Raw genomic sequence first — 20,290 nt, forward strand, 5'->3', positions numbered from 1 at the left:
GGACCTAAGCCCAAGGGCAATCGAGGCAATTAGGTGGGTATAACCAGTGGGTGCTCTATCGTACAACTGAGGGGACACTTTAATCTCAGTGCACCTGTGGCACCAACTGGCTGGCTGGCCAGGGCAAGACTGTTGGATTTCTCAAATCTCTAGATAAGTCACCAGAGCCCTAGGTTGTAACTGGTAGGTGGGATGGAGCTGATCCTCTTGGTCCTGTGTGGCAGGTCCCGCGTGGGTGCTGAGATGGCCAATGAGAATCACGGCAGCCCCCGGGAAGAAGCCTCGCTTCTAAGTCACTCTCCAGGCACCTCCAATCAGAGCCAGCCCTGTTCTCCAAAGCCAGTTCGCCTGGTACAGGACCTCCCAGGTACTGGAGGGAGTGGTGTGGGCCAGCAAGAGAGCAGGGGTGCTGTGTGCAGCCCTGACTGTCTGGGTTGTACTCTTGTTTGCAGAGGAGCTGGTGCATGCAGGCTGGGAGAAGTGCTGGAGCCGGAGGGAGAGCCGTCCCTACTACTTCAACCGATTCACCAACCAGTCCCTGTGGGAGATGCCTGTGCTGGGTCAGCACGATGTGCTTGTGAGTGCCAGCTTGGGGCAAGATCTCAGAGCAGGCCTCTAGCCTTCCGCAAATGTTATCCTCAACAGCCAGGCATCTAGCCTTGCGCCTATACCTACAGATAAAATGTCAACAACCTGCAGTCATACAGGAGAGGCTGACAAGTGCTCAGATTATTAGAGTAGCATTCTGAACACTGAACACACTGCAAATGAGATGAGCATCAGTGAGACTGACTTGCTCCCTCTCTGCTTTTATGATATGCTTGTTCTGTGGTAGACAGTAGGATTCCAGTTTGTAGTACTGAGCCAGGTATGGTGCACGCCTTTAATCCCAGCACTTGGGAGGCAGAGGCAGGTGGGTCTCTGTAAATTCCAGGCCAGCTTGATCTATAAAGAGAGTCTAGGACAGCTAGGGCTATACAGACAAACCCTGTCTTGAAAAACCTAAAAAGTAAAAAACAGTATTGAAACCCACTGGGGATCCTGATCTGGGGAAGAAGGGAGAGTTCCTCTGAGAATTAGCATTTAAAGTAAGGCTCCCTGGGAGAGGATGTTACAGGCCTGTTACCACAGGCTGGCAGGGGGCCACCTCAGCTTTTAGCTCCCTCAGCTGGAACAGGTGCTACTACCCGCCAGGCAGGGCCTCTCTATTCTGCAGAAGACACAGGTTCAAAGTAACTGGGCCAAGGCCATATGGCTGCCTATAGGTGGAGGCCATGCGCAGATTCTTGATGTTACTAAAGGAGGTCCTTGCAAAGCCCTGACTTTTTGACTTGTCTCTGTTCCTGATTTCAGTTTTGTTCTTAGAGCACTAACTTAATGTTAGACATCATAGCACTGTCGTGTCATAATGCCAGTGGTGAGGTAGGGTTAACATGGCCTTTCTGAAGGTGAGGGAATCAGAAGTAGGTAGCTCACCCCTGGTTGCAGTTGTGTAGCAGGCAGGGGTGGAACCAACGTAGGGTTCTTTACCTGCATTCCAGGCCTCTGGCTTCTGTGAGTAGCCAGAGCAGAGCACAGCAGTCTGACAAAGCTCCCACCTGCTTACATTTCTGCTGTTTTCCCTCCTGTAGTCGGACCCTTTGGGGCTGAATGCAACCCCACTACCCCAGGACTCAAGCTTGGCGGAAACTCCCCCAGTAGAGAACAAGCCCAGAAAGCGACAGCTCTCAGAAGAGCAGCCAAGTGGCAACGGAGTGAAGAAGCCCAAGGTGAGCATTTGGGGCTCTCAGGACCTGGCTGGTGAGTGGTTACCTTGGACATGTGGCTAGCAAGTCCCTGCAAGGGCTGTGTCAGGAGGGAGTCCTCAGAGCAGCTGCTCAGTCTTCCGACTTGATGGATGCCGTCTGTATTCTTTCCCTTCAGATTGAAATACCTGTGACACCTACAAGCCAGTCGGTGCCCAGTTCCCCTAGCATCCCAGGAACCCCAACACTAAAGATTTGGGGTGCATCCACTGAAGATAAACAGGCAGCTCTTCTCCGACCCACTGAGTGAGTCCCTGCTGGTTGGCTTGGATACCTCCATTGTTGATGGGCAGTCTGTCCCATGTGTGGTGTGGTGGTGGGCAGGCCTTCATCCTAACTCCTGTCTGTGCTCCTAGGGTGTACTGGGACCTGGACATCCAGACCAATGCTGTCATCAAGCACAGGGGTCCTTCAGAGGTCCTGCCCCCACATCCTGATGTTGAGCTGCTCCGCTCTCAGCTCATCTTGAAGCTCCGCCAGCACTACCGGGAACTGTGCCAGCAGCGGGAGGGTGAGGCCTCTCCAGCCTCTCCTTGGCTTTACCACTTGGCTTGTGTGGGAAGGGGGCCCGATAACCCTCAGTGTGTGCTGTGGGAGAACAGACCTGTCGGGGTCCCAGCTCGCTGAGCGTGCTGCTCAACCTCTAATTTCCACACCTGAAAGCTAGGGACCAAAACTCTTAGAGAAGGCTCAGACAAGATTCTGAATTCCAGACTAGTCCATGCTCATCAAAAAATAAAGCTCTCATGATTCTCTGAATATAGTTGGAAGTCTAGAAAACCCCGAGTGCTGTGCCTTCTTTCAGTGCACTCTGCTGACCACTCCAGGTCCTTAACAGCTTATTCTCTTATCCTGCAGGCATTGAGCCACCCCGGGAATCTTTCAATCGCTGGATGCTAGAGCGCAAAGTGGTAGACAAAGGATGTGATCCTCTATTGCCAAGCAACTGTGAACCAGTTGTGTCTCCGTCCATGTTTCGTGAAATTATGAATGACATTCCCATCAGGTACAGCCCACAGCTCAGCTGCTTGGTCCTTGTACCAAGTTACTCGTAGTAGGGCTCTAACTCTTGGCTTTTTTTCTAAATCAGGTTATCCCGAATCAAGTTCCGGGAGGAAGCCAAACGCCTGCTCTTTAAATATGCAGAAGCTGCCAGGCGGCTCATTGAATCCAGGTTTGGCTTTTTCTGCCCCACACAATGAAAATGGTAGGGGTGGGGGGTGCAGGAGTGCGAGCGTCTGGCTAATGCTCATACAGGTTTGTCAGTGTCACCAAAGACAGATGGGAGGTAAGCTCAGAGCCTGAGATGGCAGTGAAGCGGGAGGAGAGGAGGAGCAAGACACCTAACCGCGGGGCCCATAAAGCAGCTTTCTCTTGCTGTCAACCTGCAGGAGTGCATCCCCTGACAGCAGAAAAGTGGTCAAGTGGAACGTGGAAGACACCTTCAGCTGGTTGCGGAAGGAGCACTCAGCCTCGAAGGAGGATTACATGGTGAGAGGGTCCTAGGGAGAGGTCAATTGATAGGCAATGCTCGTCAAGCTGCCTTCCACAACAGCCTGTTGTATAATATGGCAGACTCTAATGACCATTAGTTCCCAGAATCACAACTACAGAGATGATTAGGGCCCATGGTTTTCTCCCAAAGAACAATTGCATTAACATTGTTTCTATAATCTCCAGCTCAGACACATACAGACACTGCCTTTCAACCTGATAAGTAGTCAGCACGTCACCTCGGTAGATCTTCGAGGAGAGACCTGCCTTTCCTTGTTGTGCATGTCCATATTACACTTAAAAGCTACCTTTAGGGGGCTTTAGGGTTCAGCAGTTCAGGGCACTGGCTACTCTCCCAATGGGTTGGGGTTCAATTCCAGCACCTACATGGGGCTTACAACGGTTAATTCCCATTACAAAGGGTCTGATGCCCCCTTCTGGCTTCTGTGGGTACCAGGCATACTTGTGGCATATAAAAAATGAAAGATGGTAAACACTCATATACATACATTAATAAATATTACAAAACAGCGGCCACCTTGAGATCAACCCTCCTCAGAATACCCTCAGCCACTATGGTCCCTGGCCTGTGTCCATCACTCAGCCGTCTCCACCAATTTGCACTGGGCTCTCTTCTCAGGACTGTTTCACAAAAGACAAGTGTCACGGATAACATCATTAAGTGTACCTGACACTTGTTGACTGAGATAGGTACACTCACAATCCCGAGCCACTCCCTGTCACACTTCAGTCACGGTGCAGGAGGATCTCTGTAAGCACTTACCAGGCTCCCTGTGCTATCTATGGCAGCCCTCCCAGTCAACAGCCAATACTCTTAGGTGGAGCTTGCCTGGCCTGCCTCTTTCTCCACCAATCATTGGTGCCAGTGTACAGGCAACAAAAACTGCAGCCATCCAGTGGATTGCTTACGTGACGGGCTTGGTGAATGAGGGGCTGACCCTGAATATTCACGATGTCCTATTTGCTAGCTTGAATTACCTTGATAGGAACAAGATTCAGAGAAGCCAAGGGATCTGCCTGAGCAACATGGCTAGTAAACAGTAGAGCCACTTTCAAAACTGGGACATCTGGGATTCAGTAGCCCCACAAGAGTTCCACTGCCAGTCCCACTGAGGCCCTTTTGCCATCAGTGTCCTGACGAGGGCTTTTCTTCAGGACCGCTTGGAGCACCTTCGGAGGCAGTGTGGGCCCCACGTCTCTGCTGCAGCCAAGGACTCTGTGGAAGGCATCTGCAGCAAGATCTACCACATCTCCCTGGAATATGTTAAACGGATCCGAGAGAAGCACCTTGCAGTCCTCAAGGAAAACAACATCCCAGGTAGGGGCAAGATGGAGAGCAGACTGCCACCTACTCTGTGCCCTAGGCCCGGAAGGAACACACGAGGCAGTGCCTCAAAGCAGTGACTGGACTGATTTGGGGGAACCTGATTCTTGAAGTAGCATTGAGTAGGACCTGCTATGTCCTTTGGCTCTGGGGCTCAGTGCTCCCCTGGGAAATGAAGAATGGAGGAGCCGGGTGCTAACAAAAGCCTGGGCAGTCAAGCAGACCTGGATTCCCGTTCTGTTAACCTGTCTTCCCCAGACCCAAGTGTAAGAGTAACCTGCTGCGGCAACATGAGTGTTCGTACATAGCCAACAAGCTGCATGGGCCCTAAGGACCCCTACCTACATAAGCCAGCGACTAGCCAGATAAAGGCCAACATTTTCATACTTCTGATTTGTCTGGCAGGCCTAAGGCATTGTAAAAGAAGGCTACTTCATTGCTACCTGTGTTGATACAGGCCACCAGTTAATGCCTGGGGCACTTTTTAACAGCGCTGTTTCTTTTGTTGTGGAAACTTTTACGTCTCATCTCATAAGCACTGCACTGTGGGTGCTGGAGGCCGTCTTTCACTGTCCTCCCTGTCCACAGAGGAAGTAGAGGCCTCAGAGTTGGAACCCCGCCTGGTATACTGCTACCCAGTGCGTCTGGCCGTGTCTGCACCCCCCATGCCTAGTGTGGAGATGCACATGGAGAATAGTGTGGTCTGCATCCGGTATAAGGGAGAGATGGTCAAGGTCAGCCGCAGCTACTTCAGCAAACTGGTGAGAGCTGGGGAGGCCCTTGTTGATGGCATGAGTGGAGGTTTGGGATCTTCCTTGACCAGAATCCTCATCAGCTGGCCAGTCAGTGAGAAGGTCATGAAATCATTGCTACATTTCCTTCTCTCTGTGTGCAGTGGCTCCTCTACCGCTATAGCTGTGTGGATGACTCTGCCTTTGAGAGGTTCCTGCCTCGAGTTTGGTGTCTTCTCCGCCGCTATCAGGTACAGACCTGGGGCCACGGAGGGCTCCCTTGGAAGGGAGCAGGGATACTGAGCTCATACTGACTTAGTGCTAATTTGCAGATGATGTTTGGCGTGGGCCTCTATGAGGGAACTGGCCTGCAGGGGTCCCTGCCAGTGCACGTCTTTGAGGCCCTCCACCGACTCTTTGGTGTCAGTTTCGAGTGCTTCGCCTCACCCCTCAACTGCTACTTCCGCCAGTACTGCTCTGCCTTCCCTGACACAGATGGCTACTTTGGCTCCCGAGGGTGAGATCCAGGAGTCCCTGGGCCCCTTCTACCATAAAGATGTTCTCTAGGGAATACATCCCACCTGAGCTAGTTGCTGCTTAATGCATACGGCTTTGGAATTGGGCAATTTGGAAGGTAGCTCCCGCTTTTACTGTTTACCAGCCATGTGACCTGACATGCTGTGGGAGCCTCCAGCTTTGTGGCTCCATGTAACAGACACTGCCTAAGCTGGCCCATGGGCTTCTCCAGGAACTGGCTTAGGTTTGGAATAGGGGTCCTGGGCTCCACGGAGGGGTGTGAAGAGTAAGACAGACCTCAACAATAGCAGGGTGAGGAGCACAGATGACCAGGTCAACTGACAGCAGGAGGAAAGCACTTGGAGGAAGGAGAGGCCATGCTCAGCAGCTGGGAAGCCCTGGCTGTGGTTTCTGCTGGGGTAGCTTTAGACTCTATTTCCTCAACTTAGTGGACACAAGCACACACACCTTAGCCCTTAGCCTCTGTTCTCGGGTCATTTCCCGGTCCCAGCACAATTAAAAGGCAATGTTGGTCCAACTGTGGTCATCTCTTTGTAAGCTTGCCCACATTGTGGCTGCTTAGGGATGGGGCTACTTAGGGATGCTTTATGTCTGTGTGAGGGACTGGGTGTTGGTGGGGCTACAATGCTCACCTTTCTTTAGGCCCTGCCTGGACTTCACCCCGCTGAGTGGTTCCTTTGAGGCCAACCCTCCGTTCTGCGAGGAGCTCATGGATGCTATGGTCTCTCACTTCGAGGTGGGTATGCTGCCAACTGATGGGGCAGGCAAAATTGCAAGCCTCCTGGGGGGGGCAGTACCTCATGTCCACCCCATAATGTCCCTCCCACAGAGACTGCTGGAGAGCTCACCAGAACCCCTGTCCTTCATTGTGTTCATCCCGGAGTGGCGGGAGCCCCCAACACCAGCGCTCACCAGGATGGAGCAGAGCCGCTTCAAACGCCACCAGCTGGTCTTGCCTGCCTTTGAGCACGAGTACCGCAGTGGCTCCCAGCACATCTGCAAGAAGTAGGTGCCCGGGCAACAGGGGAAGGAAGCCAGGTCTGGCTGGCAGGCTGGGTGAGCAGGCCCAGTCCGTTCCCTGCCCTGAGCAGCTGCCTTTGCCCACAGGGAGGAAATGCACTACAAGGCCGTCCACAACACGGCAGTGCTCTTCCTGCAGAATGACCCCGGGTTCGCCAAGTGGGGGCCGACGCCAGAGCGGCTGCAGGAGCTCACCGCTGCCTATAAGCAGTCAGGCCGTAGCCACGGCTCCAGCTCTTCCTCATCCTCTTCCTCAGAGGCCAAGGACCGGGACTCGGGCCGGGAACAGGGCCCAAGTCGAGAGCCTCACTCCACTTAACATATCCTGCGGGGAGGAGGAGCCCCAGGGGTGCTGTCACAGACTGATGGGGCTCAGGCCTTAGGGCTGCAGGCTCCAGGGCCCTCCCCTGGGGTGGCAGCAGGACTTGAGCTGCCAGGGACATAGGAATATTATGGCTCTGCCAGGGCTCCCCCTCCCTGCTCTCACCCTTTCAGATTCACCAAGTCCCTTCCTTGTAAATAGGCCCATGCCTCCCCAGCCCCACACTGACCCTGTTGCTGCCTTGTTTCATTTGTAAAAGGAAATACAGAAAGTCCCCAAGAGTGTGTGAGGGTCTTGGGGCAGCTGCCTCCGTGACCACTCCCTAGATACCCTTATCAAGGTCCTTGTAGACCAAATCCCTAGGTGTCTACTTGAGCTCAGTAAGCTTGAGGAGTTCAGGGTACTACAGTGGAGCCTACCCGGACACCTCCAGTCCCTGCCTAAACCAGACTTACAAGCTGTTAAATGTTTCTGTCTGGTCAGGAGGAAGTGTTGCTTCAGGGTATAGAATACCTGACCTCGGAGGCCCGCTGAGACCCTCGGAGACCCTGGAGACAGGGAGCCCGTGGGAGAAGCAGGGCTCTCTCTCACTAGCTCAGCTCTCTCCTGAGATGAGGCTGGTTTGGCCTGTACTGCACCCACTGTTCATACAAGGTCGGGCCAGCTGGCTGTGGAGCCAGGGAGCCTCCACTTGTTGGGACCTCTGTCTGGTTTCCTGGCCCTTACCTGGTGCAGGTGATTAGTACATATACAAAGAGAGCTGCAAGGGCTGGACTCTGGTCCCTTTATTGAGACAGGAGCCAGTGGGTCCATCAAAACAAAAATAAATTTCTCTCCCAAAGCCTGCCAGCAGGCTGAGACACCCAGCATGTCCTGGCTGGAGCCCTTGGCTGTCCCCCAAAAGCACAGGTCTGGCTCCTTTGGAGTCAAGGGACACTAACTGTCCAGTATCTGGAGGCCCTAAGTAGGACAGGAAACTCCCTAGTCTCCAGAAGAGCTGGCCCCGATATCCATGATCAGCGTTGGGCCTTTGAGGCTCAGTCATCCGAGAGGGTAATGACGTCGTACTCGATGCCCTGATGCTGCAGCTGTTGAATGTGTTCCGGCACTGTCTCCTCAGTGCCAAACAGGCCCTGGGCTTGGGCCATGGCAGCATCAGCCACCGCTGCCGGGGAGGGAAAAGCACAGTAAGCCTGAGGCTCCGAGATCTAGGCCTCACCTTAGTTTCCTGGCTGTCAGTGTCCAGTCCCATACCTGTGACAGCAGAATGTGCTGCAGCTTCAAGCTGAGCCTGGGTGACAAGCTGCTGGCTGGGGGAGACAGGTACATACTGGATCTAGAGAAAGAAGCCAGTGAGAAGAGCCCCTACAGGAGCTTCACTACGCCAGCTCTGCCTGGGCTCCCAGGTACCCTACCTGGGACTCCTGCAGGAATGGGGTACCTTGCTCATACTGGATGTGTGTGATCTGGCCTTCCTGGACCTAGAGACAGGAAGCTGGCCAGTGATCCTGTAAGGTTTGCAGCCTTCCTCCAAACCCCTCCCTGCCCCAGGCCTGGCCTACCTGGATATGATGGCCATCAGGGACCACAACGTACTCCTGAGGCAGTAAGTGCTGGACACCATCCTGAGAGATGATATACTGAACCTAAGAACAGGAGAGGCGGCAGATGCTAGGGCTTCACTCAGTGGGAGCTGAGTAAGAGGGCAGAGCAGAAGACACAGCTATGGACAATGGCCCAGGGACAGGTTGTTACCTGGTTGTCTGAAGTCACCAGATGCTGTACTGTCTGGCCATCTGCCGTGATTTCCTGGATGTAGGTAGCTTCCTCCTGTCAAGGCCGAGCCAGAGTAGCCTCAGTTCTTTACCGAACTCATGTGCTGCTCATAGTGTTTCTGGTGTGTACATGGAGGCCAGGAGCTCAACAGGGTATCAAGCATTGTTCTCCATCACTTTTTGCCTGTTCTCCACCCTCCTTGGAGCATGACATGCAGACACCTGGCTTGTTATGTGGTTGTGCAAGCGCTTGTAACCCTCTGAGCCACCTCTCTAGTCCTCCTAGCCTCTGTCTGTCCTTGGTCTTACCTGATTGGTCACTGTCTGTTCCTGGGCCACAATGATGTGTTCCTGGCTCAGAGCCTGCTGTAGCCGCTCTGTACCTAGAACCCCGTGACTGGACTGGAAGGCAGCTGGGCAGGCAGAAGGGGACTCATTAGGAGGTTTAGGGAAAACTTGACTGACCCATCCCTGGGGTTCCTTTGGGCTGTGGTTCTAGTCTTTAGACCCAAATGGTCCACTCTGTGGCCCAGGAGTAGCTCACTGTGAAGTGTGGCCAGTGTCTCCTCTTCACTATTGAGGATGATGGTCTGGGCTGGGGCTCGGGCTGTAGAAGTCCCAGTCTTTCTCCCATCTATGCTATGTAGCCGCTGGATGTGGAATTTGAGGTGCCCGTTCCTGTTGAAACTGAGGAGAGGGAAGAGTCGGCATCAAGTAGCTCTGCTGGGTGTGTACATGGAACCCCCATTCTTAGCCATCTGTAGCCTCACCGCTGCCCACAGACATGGCAAGAGAAAGGCTTCTCGTTGGTGTGCGTTAGCATGTGCCGCCTCAGATCCTTCTTGTTCTTGGAGGCGAAGCTACACTGATTGCACTGGTGGGGCCTCAGGCTTGAGTGTTGTGCCATGTGAGCCTAAACAGGGCAGAGATGAGGCACCAGGGGTCAGCATGGAAGGCAACCGATCTCCATGGAAACTAAACCCACATGTCAGTGAGGACCAAAAGCATGGAGCTGATAGAGATTGGTCTACCACAGACAGAAAGCTAGGAGCCACAGGTTGTGTTATCAATTCTGTTTCAGTTTGTGGCTCTGTTCTGTAACTTAAGAGGTGCTGGGGAGGAGCCTCCTGCATACTAGGGCTCAGCCTAAGCTAAGTGGGCCTTAGCTTTCCCACCGGAGGGTGGGGTTCTAGACCCTGGCCCCGTACGGAGCTCAGAAGATGCAGCACTGGGTTGGAAATCCTCTGGCAAGTGGAAGCAGCACAAGAAATGCATCAGAAGCTGTCCTGCTGTCGCCACGCCCTCCCTCACTGCTCATGTCGCCCACGGTGCCTAGCTCCACTGTCACCTGGTGTCTCCTTAGCTCCCCCTCCCATCCTTGCTGCTCCTGCTCTACATTCCCTGCCCTTCACACTGGGAACAGTTTGGCATTAGTCACTTTATATCTGGTTAGTTTCCTGACCAGGCAGCTCCCAGAGCTGGGATCCTGCAGTCACCTCTGACCCTAGAGGGGACCAGAGGACCAGGCTTGAGGAGATGCTCAATAAAGAGTTGTTATACAAATGAGTGGCCACAGAAATGGAGGCAGAGGCACGGCGGGGAGCACCTACCCGGACCTCGGGCCACTGGCGAGCACTGAAGGGGCAGTCAGGGCACTTGAAGGCAGCAGGCCCAGCATGGGCCCGCTTGTGAGACTCCATCTCTGCGCGGCTAGGGAAGGCCTCTGAGCACACCTTGCAGGAGAACTTCTTTGTTGATGAAGCTGCTGCAGATGGTGGGGAGGTGGGTACTACCAGGCCTAGGGCTTGGCAGGTTGCAGGGGGTGGGGTGGAAGAGCCCTGGGAGCCTCCCACAGGGTGCGTCTTTGCTGGAGACAGGACCTCAGGACCATCTCTGGGTGGCCCTCCACACTGCAGCAGGGGCCACTTGGTTCCAGGGGCCAGAGTATCTGGGCTTGGGAAGGAGATGGAGCCATCTGCAGTCAACTGTAGGAAAGACAGCATGAGATGCTGAGGAGGGACAGAGGCAGGACACTGGGTAGGGAGGCCACTCCCAAGGCTCACCTCAATGTGGTGCAACTGGGTCCCATCAGCTGCCATGATGTAGTGGGTACCAGCCTCCTTGAGAGTGTCACTCACAACCACAGCCTGGGCTGCCTCCCCGGGAGGTTCTTCCCTGAGGGCACAGAGTGGAGACATGAGGTGGGGTTTTAGAACAGGATCAAAGGCTACAAGAATCCCTAAACAAGCAAGTCAAACTCAAGGAGTCTGAGTGAGTGTAGGCCTCAAACCTGGACCCCAGCCGTCTTCATAAGTGACTGCCAAGAACTCAGTGATTCGCCCTCATTCCCCTTGAGAGGAAGAGATAGCATTCCAGGAGTTCAGGTCTGGCCGAAAGGGACAGGAGGAGAGGGCCAAGCCAACAGGAATGAACAGGATGCATCAGCTACGACACCCAAGAAGAGAGGGCACAGGCTAAGGCAGCCTGACCAGAGGTGGCCTCAAAGCTCCTGACCCAGCACAGGACAGGTTAGAGCTCCTCAGATGGCTGAAGAGTTTAGGAAGTATAGAAACATGTCACAGATTTGCAGCAGAGGGAAGCCAAGCACAGGTTCAGGCAGCAGGTCAAGAAAGGAGCCTATACTTGTTCAAAATGCTTAGGACATAAGAGTTGGTGGGGAAGGGGTGGCAAGAGCATCAACGAACACTGACTGCTCTTGCAGAGGTCCCAGGATTGGTTCCCAGCATACACATGGTGGCTCACAACCACTTGTAACTCCAGGCCCAAGGGATCCAATGCCTTCTTGTCTCTGAAGGCCCCCACATGCACATGGTGCACACAGCTGCACATAAGGACCTCCATTGAAGGGGAGAGGAAGGTATGCAGCCTCGTCTCACTGGCCTGTTACCTCATTTGTAAAAGCAGGGAAACCTGAATCTTGTGAGAGCTAGCTAGGCAAGACCATTAGCGCCAACTTCCCAGAACAGCTAATGGCCAAAGAATGCCAGCTTCCACCCTACACAGGACACAGTTTCCTACTGCCCTGTCACTCTGTACAAATCAGGACTCTGCCTCCTGCTAACTGGGTTAGAGCGGGGAGCCCCTATTAAAGACAGAAAGGGGTGGAGTTACCTATAAGGTGGGCCTGAGGCTGATGTCCTCCCCTCCACTGGGGGTGCCGTGATGACACTGTAGCTGGCCCCACCAAATGGCCCAGGTGGCAAGGCAATCTGCTGTAGGTCAGATGGGCCTAGCTGGCTCTCAGCTGCCACACTGCTCCCTGACTCTGCCATATGAAGTGTCACCACCCGTGCAGCGGTGTCTTCAGGGGAAGGATGCCCACCAGTAGATGTCAACTCTGCTTCCATGCCCTCCGACTTTACCACAGCCACCTGCAATGATACCAACAGGCGCTTCAGGAACACAGCTGCTGTCCAAGGTCCTTCTGGGGCCTTAAAGCTCATCATCCTACCATAGCCGCTCCACCTCCTCGCACTTACACATCCCAAGTACTTCCTTAAACATTCTTGTGCAGCTGGGGGAGGTGGTGAATTCCTTTCCCCCAGCACTCAAAGGCAGAAATAGGTGGAGTTCAAGGCCAGCCTGATCTACAGAGTCAGTTCCAGGACAGCCAGAGCTACATAGAGAAACTCTGTCTGCCCTATCCTCAACAAAACAACCTAATCCCCCTTACATCTCCACACACACACACACACACACACTCTCAGTGGCACTGCAAAGCCACCTGCAGACAGGTGGGCAGGAATGGACCTGGGAGGGAGCATCTAGCAGTGTCTGCCAACCTTCTAGATATGGAGAATGATACTGCCACGTGGTGGTGAAGACCAGGGATGCTACTAAACGCCTCACAAAGTGAGGGCCTCCACAACAAGGCCCAAAATAGCAGCACTGTGACCATGACATCTTGGGGTAGAGGGCCAAGTGGCAAACCATTGAGAAAAACCATAGCCAAGGGTGGTGACACACATACACCTGTAACTCCAGCACACCGGCAGAGGCACTAGGATCAGAGTTTAAAACCACTTAAAGCATTTAAGGCTACATGAAACATGGTTTCAAAAAAACAAAATGTACATAGTAGATTTTTTTGACCATAACCAACCAAAAGAAACCATGATATTAAAGGAGACAACAAAACACTTGAGGGGCATTATCAATAATTACATGAGAGGCAAGCATCTTTCCTATTCAAAGAATATGCTTTTGCAAAACAGTAACAAAGGACTAGCAACTTATAGAAAAGACCAGGAGACAAAACAGGTGATTGAGACTGAACCCTCGAACAGACGTCCAGCTCTGTACTGCATTTAACAGAATTATAAAGTAGGTCATAAACTATACCTTCATCCTTGAGACACACATTATGAAGAATGAAATGTGCATACTGCACGCAGTGGCCGAGCTGCACATCACATCCTGCACAACAGATCACTGAGCCTATTCTTAAAGGAACATATAGGTGTTGGCTCTGAAGATGGCTTAGGTTGCAGGTATGGAGGAAGAATGATAAATCGGGGAGATGGTGCCAAGCGAGCTCTGCTCTGCTGCAGGTGGTGTATAGAAGGAAGCTGCTTTAGCCCTACAGGAGCTTCACAGGCATGGCAGACGCAGACACTGAGAAACCAAGCCAAAGGAGAGCACGGGAGCCATAGCAACACACGGCCCTCAGTCCAGCAATTGTGAGGTGGTTTGAATGAGGATGGACCCCAACCACCCTTCTGACTCTCTAAGGCTGCACATCAGGATGGAACTCTCAGCTGCCACTCTGTGCATGGAATTAGTTTCTGAAATTGTAAGCCAGTCTCAATTAAATGCTTTCTGTGATAAGCATTGCCTTGGTTATAGTGTCTCTTCACAGTAACTAGAGACTGCCCACCTTGGGCTACGGAGCCCGTTCCTTCAAGTTTGGGGTGACCTGTCCCTGGCAGAGTAGACTGGAGCCACGGCTTTCTTTTACTCCATGGTCAACAGAGGAGCTGACGGTCAGTAACTGGGCACGGAGTCCTGGGTGCTCACCTGCAAGGCTGTGGCCCCCAGCTCTCGTTGGGTGCTCATGTTCAACAGCAGGTCCAAGGCCGTCTGAGTGGCCATTGCAGTGGACTCCTCGGCTCCTGGATGGGGTGGGACCGGGCTTGAGAACAGGCTGGATACCTGGCACCCAATGCCATCCCTGTCATGTTCCTACCCTTCTTCAAGGCTCACCTTGCTGGTAGATGATGGTGGCACCACCTAGGGCATCAGGACACAGTAGTTGGGGAGTCTGAGGTGACTGGAAAGGTGCTGCTTCTTGTGGGACCTAAGGAGGAGAATAGGCCAAACCTGAGAGGGATAGCCAGAAGTGCATTTCCCAAGTCCATCTGATGTCATCATTCCCCCCAGCCCCTTGTTTATCTCACAACCTATTTTGAAAGGTATTTGCTAGCTCAGTGTTCAGTGGAATGGTGAGGCCAGAAAAGTGAATGGCTGGAACCTGAACCAAGACTGCCAACTCCAGAGCCCATGAACTGAGTGTGCTCATCTTTCTGGGGCCCTTGGGAGCTCCCACAACAGAATACTAGTTGCTCATCCCGGCTGCTTACCTCAAATCCAATCCATCTTCCTCTTTAATTTTAAAGTACATTTTATTTTGTGTGTATGTGGTGTGTATGTGTATGTGTACAGGCACATGATTGCCATAATGCACGTGTAAGTATCAGAGAACAACTTTGGGGAATCAGTGTCCCACATCCACCCTATAGGACCTGGGGATTCAAATCAGGCTTGGCAACAAACACCTCACAAGCACCTTCCCCTTCTTTCTTGTCACCAGTGTACTTCGTTTCATTAGGGAGGGCAACATACCCATCGACAAGACTACACTTTTCAGTCTGTCATTCATGACGCTGAAAGTGTGGCCGCTTAACTAAGCAGGGATTTCCAGGAATGTGTGAGGAATACATGGGTAGATGAGAGCAGGCATCTTTTCTACCATCTCCCAGCCCTTCCCTTTCCTTCTAGCCATGGTTCTTGCAGCTATGCCAGACCATGAGGGTAACCATAAAGACCAACACCAGTCCCTTGAATACTATGCAAAAGTACTCAAGAGTTGGAGACACAGCCGAGCAGTGGTGGCGCACGCCTTTAATCCCAGCACTTGGGAGGCAGAGGGATGTGGAATTCTTAGTTCAAGGCCAGCTAGGTCTACAGAGTTAGTTCTAGGACAGCCAGGGCTACACAGAGAAACCCTGTCTTGAAAAACAAACAAACAAAAAAGGGTAGGAGACACAGCAGTTCCGGACCACCGAGTTTCCAGTTGTTTCACATCTAAGGATGCTAGCCACTGCTGTAGGCATTTCTGTCGTCTCGACTAGTGCTGGAAAGCTATGCTCTTCTGACCTTACAGATGCAACTAGGCTGCTGTCTACCACAGCAACAGGCAAATGAGGCCCTGCCTGTTCCCACTGTGTGTGTGGTGTCCCAGCCTACCTCAGATCCTGGGGAGCTGAGGGGAGGGCCAGGGGCCGAACTGTGCTGTTGCTTCAGCTCTTCTATCTGTTGCACAGAGAAGAAGGGGCGGCGGCGAGATGGGGGCTCCTCAGGGTGGCGCCGCCCCCACTCCTCAAAGCTGTTCGCATGGCGACATCGTACATGCAGGCGCAGGTTCTTTTTGTGCCGAGTGCTGAAGTGGCAGTACTCACAGGCAAAGGGTTTGGCTCCTATGGGCACAGGGAAATGCTTGCACCCACGCAGCCCTCGAGGAGGCCCCAGGGGTCCCTAGCTAAAAGTCATGAGCATGCTTGAACATTGCTGTCCCCTCCGATGGATTAGAGCAGAAAGGACCTCCTTCCCATATTCAGCCTTCCTACGAGGGGCCCTTCTCAAGGTCCCCCTCCTAACCAAGACAGAATAAATGCCTCCATCCCCTTCTTCATAGCTAAGTCAGAAGAAAGCAAGTTGCTGGCACTGGGCTCAGGATAGACACAATGGCACAAGAGTCCCTTTATAGCAGAAGGAAAAGCCTATCTGTGGTTTGGGCTGTTGAGAGGGACAAAGAGAGCTGAGCTCTCATGAGAGGGTAGGAACCGGAGGGCTCGCCTCACCTGTGTGCTTGACAGCCACATGAGACAGCAGGAAGTCCTCACGGAAGGTGCGATAGGGACAAAAGCTGCATTTGAAGGGCTTGTCGCTCACATGGGACAGCTGGTGGTTCAGCAGTGCCTTCTTGTCCTCACAAAGAAACTCGCAGAACTCACACTTGAATCTGGAGGCAATTTGAAGGAGAGGAGCTTAGAAACACAAAGGATTTCTCCCTAACCCATGGACCTCCAGTGGGGACGCACCTGCGGTTGGCAACAGCCTGGATGTGTGTGAGCAGGTGCATTTTGAAGGTGTAGCGCTTCTTAAAGGACTTTCCACACTGAGGGTATGGAAGGTGGAGTTAGATGAGGATGGCCCAGAGAAGGCCCTGCCTCTAGCCACAGCTCTGCACGGCCCACCCACCTTATCACACATGTGTGGCTTCTCAGTGCTATGAGTCTTCATGTGCTGTGTTAGTCTCTTCTGCATGGGGTAAACCCGGCCACACACTGGGCAAGGGAAAGAGCTCAGCTTTGGGGTCTGGGAAGGTATAATGAGAGGTCAGAGGGAGAAAGGGGAACAGCAGGAGTGCTCACTTTCTGTCCCACCCACCACCCATCAGCAGCCCAGGGCCCTTCCCAGGCCAGGGTCCCACACTCACCGGATCCGGCCTCTTCTTTCTAGGAAAGAAGAAAGCATTACACTACAGCTTCCCCATGGGCCACCCGGTCTTAGGCCTGATCACCACTCCTCATTATCCATGCCCTCTCTTCTGAACACATGGAAAACGAGTAGGCATGCTCTGGGGAGAATGCTAGGGCTCCACAGGTGATGGCCCTGTGCTGGGTAATCTGGGACATGGGTCTTCTCCCCATTCTCAGAACACTACACCACAGGCTCTTCTACACCACAGGCTCGAACAAGTTCCGCAGGAAATAGCCCTGGGGAACAGGCTTTAACCTGGTGACCAGAATCCTAGGTGGCAACACAACTCCTGCTCTTTAAAGAAACCAGTAACATCTTGGAAAACTGTCATACACCCTGGTTCTCAGTCCCACAATTCCCTCAGGCCCCTCAACACTGTCTTCATTTCTCAGATGAAGGAAGAACCTGAACTGGGGCCCTCAAGTGGCCCTGAGGATTCTGGGATAACCATCAGGGATGATTGACCTGGACTCTGAATGAGACAGACCCAGAGTGTGTGCGCTACATAGGTCCTAGTGTGCTTCTGGCCACGTTCCCCTGTCTACCCTCCACTGCGCCCACACAACTCACTGACCGGTCCTGGCTGTGCACAGCTGCATGCCGAATAACATCCTTGCGGTAGACGCTGGTGTAGCTGCATTCGTCACACTTGTAGGGCTTGCTGCCCACATGGTTGAACATGTGCTCCTGGAAGAGACAGACACAACCGCACACTCACTTTCTCCTCCCTCTCCCTGTTCCCCGCCTGTGTTCACAACCTTGGGCTGAGTGTGGACAGCAGAGCCTGCTGCCCAGCTGGGAATTCTCCCCAGAGAGCACCTGCTGTGCCAGTCCTGTTGCTGGCTTACCATCCGACCAGAAAGGAAACAAGGCTCAGAGTATCAGGACCTTTCCATAACTGGCTTGGAGCTGGGCCATGTGGCTCTGTGGCCCATGTCTTCCCTTTGGTCTATGAATAGTACCCTAAGGAGCCCAGATACAACTCCAGGCCTGTGTGTTTGTGTTGGGAGGAAGCAGCAGCCCAAAGAGAAAGAACAGGGGATGGAGAGATGGCGCAGAGGTTACAGGCACTGACTACTCTTTCAGAGGTCCTGAGTTCAAATCCCAGCAACCACATGCTGGCTCACAACCATCTGTAATGGGCTCTGATGCCCTCTTCTGCAGTGTTTGAAGAAAGTGACAGTGTACTCATATAAAACAAACAAACAAACAGATAAATAAAATCTTAAAAAAAAAAAAAGAACTGACCTGCCCACCAGGGCCTGACAGCTGTGCCTACACCAGCATGCTATAGCACTGGAGCAATCAAGCTGCAGGCCTCTGCAGTAAGTTGGTGCAGCAGACCAAACCTCCATCACTGGGGCACAGAATGATAACCCGCAGCTTGGACTGCTGTTGGCGACACCTCTCAGGTAAGATGAAAGAGGAGCCCTTCCTTGAGACATAGCACTGCCACCTGCTGTTAGGACTCACTGTGAAGAACCCCCACAGGACAGCCTGAAGTTAGAATAAGCAGGCCATATTCTCTCTGAAGTGAAGTGAACCCCTGAAGGTGAGGTATCAGTTGCTGGACACCCTGTAAACTGCCTGTGGCAGCTTCCCCAGGATCCCATGTCCCAGCATCCATCCCAGGCTGGATGGCTCCACTCCTGGGCAGTCCTTCCAGCCCTGGGAGTGCCTGAACACCACACCTTGAGTGAGGACCAGCGGCGGGAGCGGTAGCTGCACTGCAGGCACTTGAAGAGCTGTGGGTCACCAGCCTCATGGGAGTTGACATGGAAGCGAAGGTCTTCGTGGGACAGGAAGCGCGAGCCACATATGCGGCACAGATAAGGCCTGAGCAGTGGCTTGGGCGACTTGTAGTAGTACCTGCCAGGAAGGGGTGGAGGCAGTGGCTGGGCTGTAGGCTGAAGGAGCATCTCCACCCGCTCATCAAGCTCACCCATGGTCTCTTCTACTTACTTCCGGTATTTCTTCCCTAGGAACCGCCTGGAAGGTCTTCCACGGCGGCGGGGTGGGACGTCAGCTTCATCCTGGCAAGCCGGGGCTGCGTTCTCAGCATCAGACTGACTCACACCGGCTTCCACCAGGTCCCTCCCCACCTTGCCCAGGGCCCTCAGGTCTGAGGAGCTGGGAGCCTCAGGATCCTGCAACTCTGAAGGGCTCTGAGTGCTCTGGGGACTCACTAGAGGATCTCCTACACCTGTCATGACACAAAGAACAAAATCAGCCACACATTCTAGGACCAAAGGCCAGTCAAGCCGCCAAGCTAAGCACTGATGGGTATATTAGATCACACACACGCAGCCTATGTTCAGAGGCAGTAGAGATTTCACACTGCTTCTGGCCTGACCTGCTGAGTATAGCAAGACTGAAATGGAATTGCATCTCAGCCCACAGCTCCTATGTTCTAGATTCAGCACCCTCCCTGGGTGGCAAAAGTCCTTCCCTCCCTGAGGTTCATCTCTCCCATTTCGGCTTCCTGAGACACAGTGTCTTTGACACTGGCATACCTTGAGAGGCTGATGACCCAAGGGAAGGTCCCCGGCATGAGGACTTCCATGGACAGCTTCCGAGATCTTGGAAGTCTAATCTGAATGTGAGACTTTTCAGAAAGTGTTTAAAAATACCATCTAAAGGGCTAGCGAGATGGCTCAGTGGTTAAGAGTACTGGCTGCTCTTTCCGAGGACTTAGGTTAAATTCCCTGCACCCACAAGGCAGCTCACAGCTGTCTGTAATGCCTCCCAGGAGATCTGATGCCTCCACAGACACTGTGTACATATGGTAAACATACATACAAATAAAACACCCAAGCATGTAAAATAACACACAAAACAAACCCATAAAACCTAGTTTAATCCCTAACACTGTCAACAAATACTATTTTAAATATTAAGAGTGGCATCAACTAGTGTCATACACACCTTTATTCTCAGAATTTAGAAGGCAGGCAGTTGGATCTTTCTACATAATGAGTTCCAGGCCTGCCAGAACTATATAGTGAGAACCTGGCTCAGAAAACCACAAAACAGACAGACAGACAGACAGACAGATCAGAGCCAGTGTGAAGGCGTAGCGAATAAACAGCCCCATATAGCCAAGCCTGTCCACTTCGTTCAATCCCCAGTGCCCAGAGGGCAGAAAAGAGAACCAACTCTTGTAGGTTGTTCTCTGACCTGCATATGCTGTGGAGTGCTTATACACATACATGCAAATATGAACTTTTTTTTGTTTGTTTGTTTTTTGTTTGTTTGTTTGTTTTCGAGACAGGGTTTCTCTGTATAGCCCTGGCTGTCCTGGACTCACTCTGTAGACCAGGCTGGCCTTGAACTCAAAAATCCGCCTGCCTCTGCCTCCCAAGTGCTGGATTAAAGGTGTGTGCCACCACGCTGAACTATTTTTTTTTCAACTAAGAATAATACAGATCAGAAAGAGTGTCTCCTCTTTCTCTCTCCCTCCCCGTGCCCCCCCCCGTGTG

The 20,290-nt window shown here is 52.8% G+C and overlaps 2 protein-coding genes across 8 annotated transcripts in view; one reads left to right on the forward strand and one right to left on the reverse strand.

The window, feature by feature from the left end:
• Positions 1 to 7,535, forward strand: part of Pcif1 (PDX1 C-terminal inhibiting factor 1) — an 11,650-nt gene extending 4,115 nt beyond the window's left edge. For 2 of the 4 annotated variants that reach the window (XM_031372731.1, XM_031372733.1), the window contains exons 3-17: positions 225 to 367; positions 453 to 577; positions 1,632 to 1,769; positions 1,924 to 2,051; positions 2,162 to 2,316; positions 2,664 to 2,811; positions 2,896 to 2,979; positions 3,197 to 3,296; positions 4,476 to 4,638; positions 5,233 to 5,405; positions 5,540 to 5,626; positions 5,708 to 5,892; positions 6,555 to 6,648; positions 6,742 to 6,917; positions 7,020 to 7,535. In XM_031372731.1, coding sequence (XP_031228591.1) covers positions 244 to 367; positions 453 to 577; positions 1,632 to 1,769; positions 1,924 to 2,051; positions 2,162 to 2,316; positions 2,664 to 2,811; positions 2,896 to 2,979; positions 3,197 to 3,296; positions 4,476 to 4,638; positions 5,233 to 5,405; positions 5,540 to 5,626; positions 5,708 to 5,892; positions 6,555 to 6,648; positions 6,742 to 6,917; positions 7,020 to 7,251 — 2,112 coding nt within the window. In that variant the 5' untranslated portion in view covers positions 225 to 243 and the 3' untranslated portion in view covers positions 7,252 to 7,535. Of the gene's footprint in view, positions 1 to 177; positions 368 to 452; positions 578 to 1,631; positions 1,770 to 1,923; positions 2,052 to 2,161; positions 2,317 to 2,663; positions 2,812 to 2,895; positions 2,980 to 3,196; positions 3,297 to 4,475; positions 4,639 to 5,232; positions 5,406 to 5,539; positions 5,627 to 5,707; positions 5,893 to 6,554; positions 6,649 to 6,741; positions 6,918 to 7,019 lie in introns of those variants that run through there. The other 2 variants (XM_031372732.1, XM_031372730.1) reach the window with 2 other exon arrangements.
• Positions 7,536 to 7,638: 103 nt separating this feature from the next.
• Positions 7,639 to 20,290, reverse strand: part of Znf335 (zinc finger protein 335) — a 20,629-nt gene continuing 7,977 nt past the window's right edge. For 2 of the 4 annotated variants that reach the window (XM_031372726.1, XM_031372727.1), the window contains 20 exons: positions 18,774 to 19,014; positions 18,503 to 18,680; positions 17,386 to 17,498; positions 16,768 to 16,786; positions 16,530 to 16,646; positions 16,370 to 16,446; positions 16,130 to 16,290; positions 15,516 to 15,745; positions 14,253 to 14,346; positions 14,067 to 14,161; positions 12,162 to 12,421; positions 11,093 to 11,204; positions 10,640 to 11,014; positions 9,800 to 9,942; positions 9,574 to 9,716; positions 9,339 to 9,442; positions 9,010 to 9,084; positions 8,817 to 8,900; positions 8,670 to 8,735; positions 7,639 to 8,590 (listed from right to left, as the gene is read on the reverse strand). In XM_031372726.1, the coding sequence (XP_031228586.1) occupies positions 7,994 to 8,590; positions 8,670 to 8,735; positions 8,817 to 8,900; positions 9,010 to 9,084; positions 9,339 to 9,442; positions 9,574 to 9,716; positions 9,800 to 9,942; positions 10,640 to 11,014; positions 11,093 to 11,204; positions 12,162 to 12,421; positions 14,067 to 14,161; positions 14,253 to 14,346; positions 15,516 to 15,745; positions 16,130 to 16,290; positions 16,370 to 16,446; positions 16,530 to 16,646; positions 16,768 to 16,786; positions 17,386 to 17,498; positions 18,503 to 18,680; positions 18,774 to 19,014 (3,284 nt within the window). In that variant the 3' untranslated portion in view covers positions 7,639 to 7,993. The remainder of the gene's footprint in view (positions 8,591 to 8,669; positions 8,736 to 8,816; positions 8,901 to 9,009; positions 9,085 to 9,338; positions 9,443 to 9,573; positions 9,717 to 9,799; positions 9,943 to 10,639; positions 11,015 to 11,092; positions 11,205 to 12,161; positions 12,422 to 14,066; positions 14,162 to 14,252; positions 14,347 to 15,515; positions 15,746 to 16,129; positions 16,291 to 16,369; positions 16,447 to 16,529; positions 16,647 to 16,767; positions 16,787 to 17,385; positions 17,499 to 18,502; positions 18,681 to 18,773; positions 19,015 to 20,290) is intronic. The other 2 variants (XM_031372729.1, XM_031372728.1) reach the window with 2 other exon arrangements.

The sequence above is a fragment of the Mastomys coucha genome, unplaced genomic scaffold, assembly GCF_008632895.1.
Source record: "Mastomys coucha isolate ucsf_1 unplaced genomic scaffold, UCSF_Mcou_1 pScaffold15, whole genome shotgun sequence".
Lineage (NCBI taxonomy): Eukaryota > Metazoa > Chordata > Mammalia > Rodentia > Muridae > Mastomys > Mastomys coucha.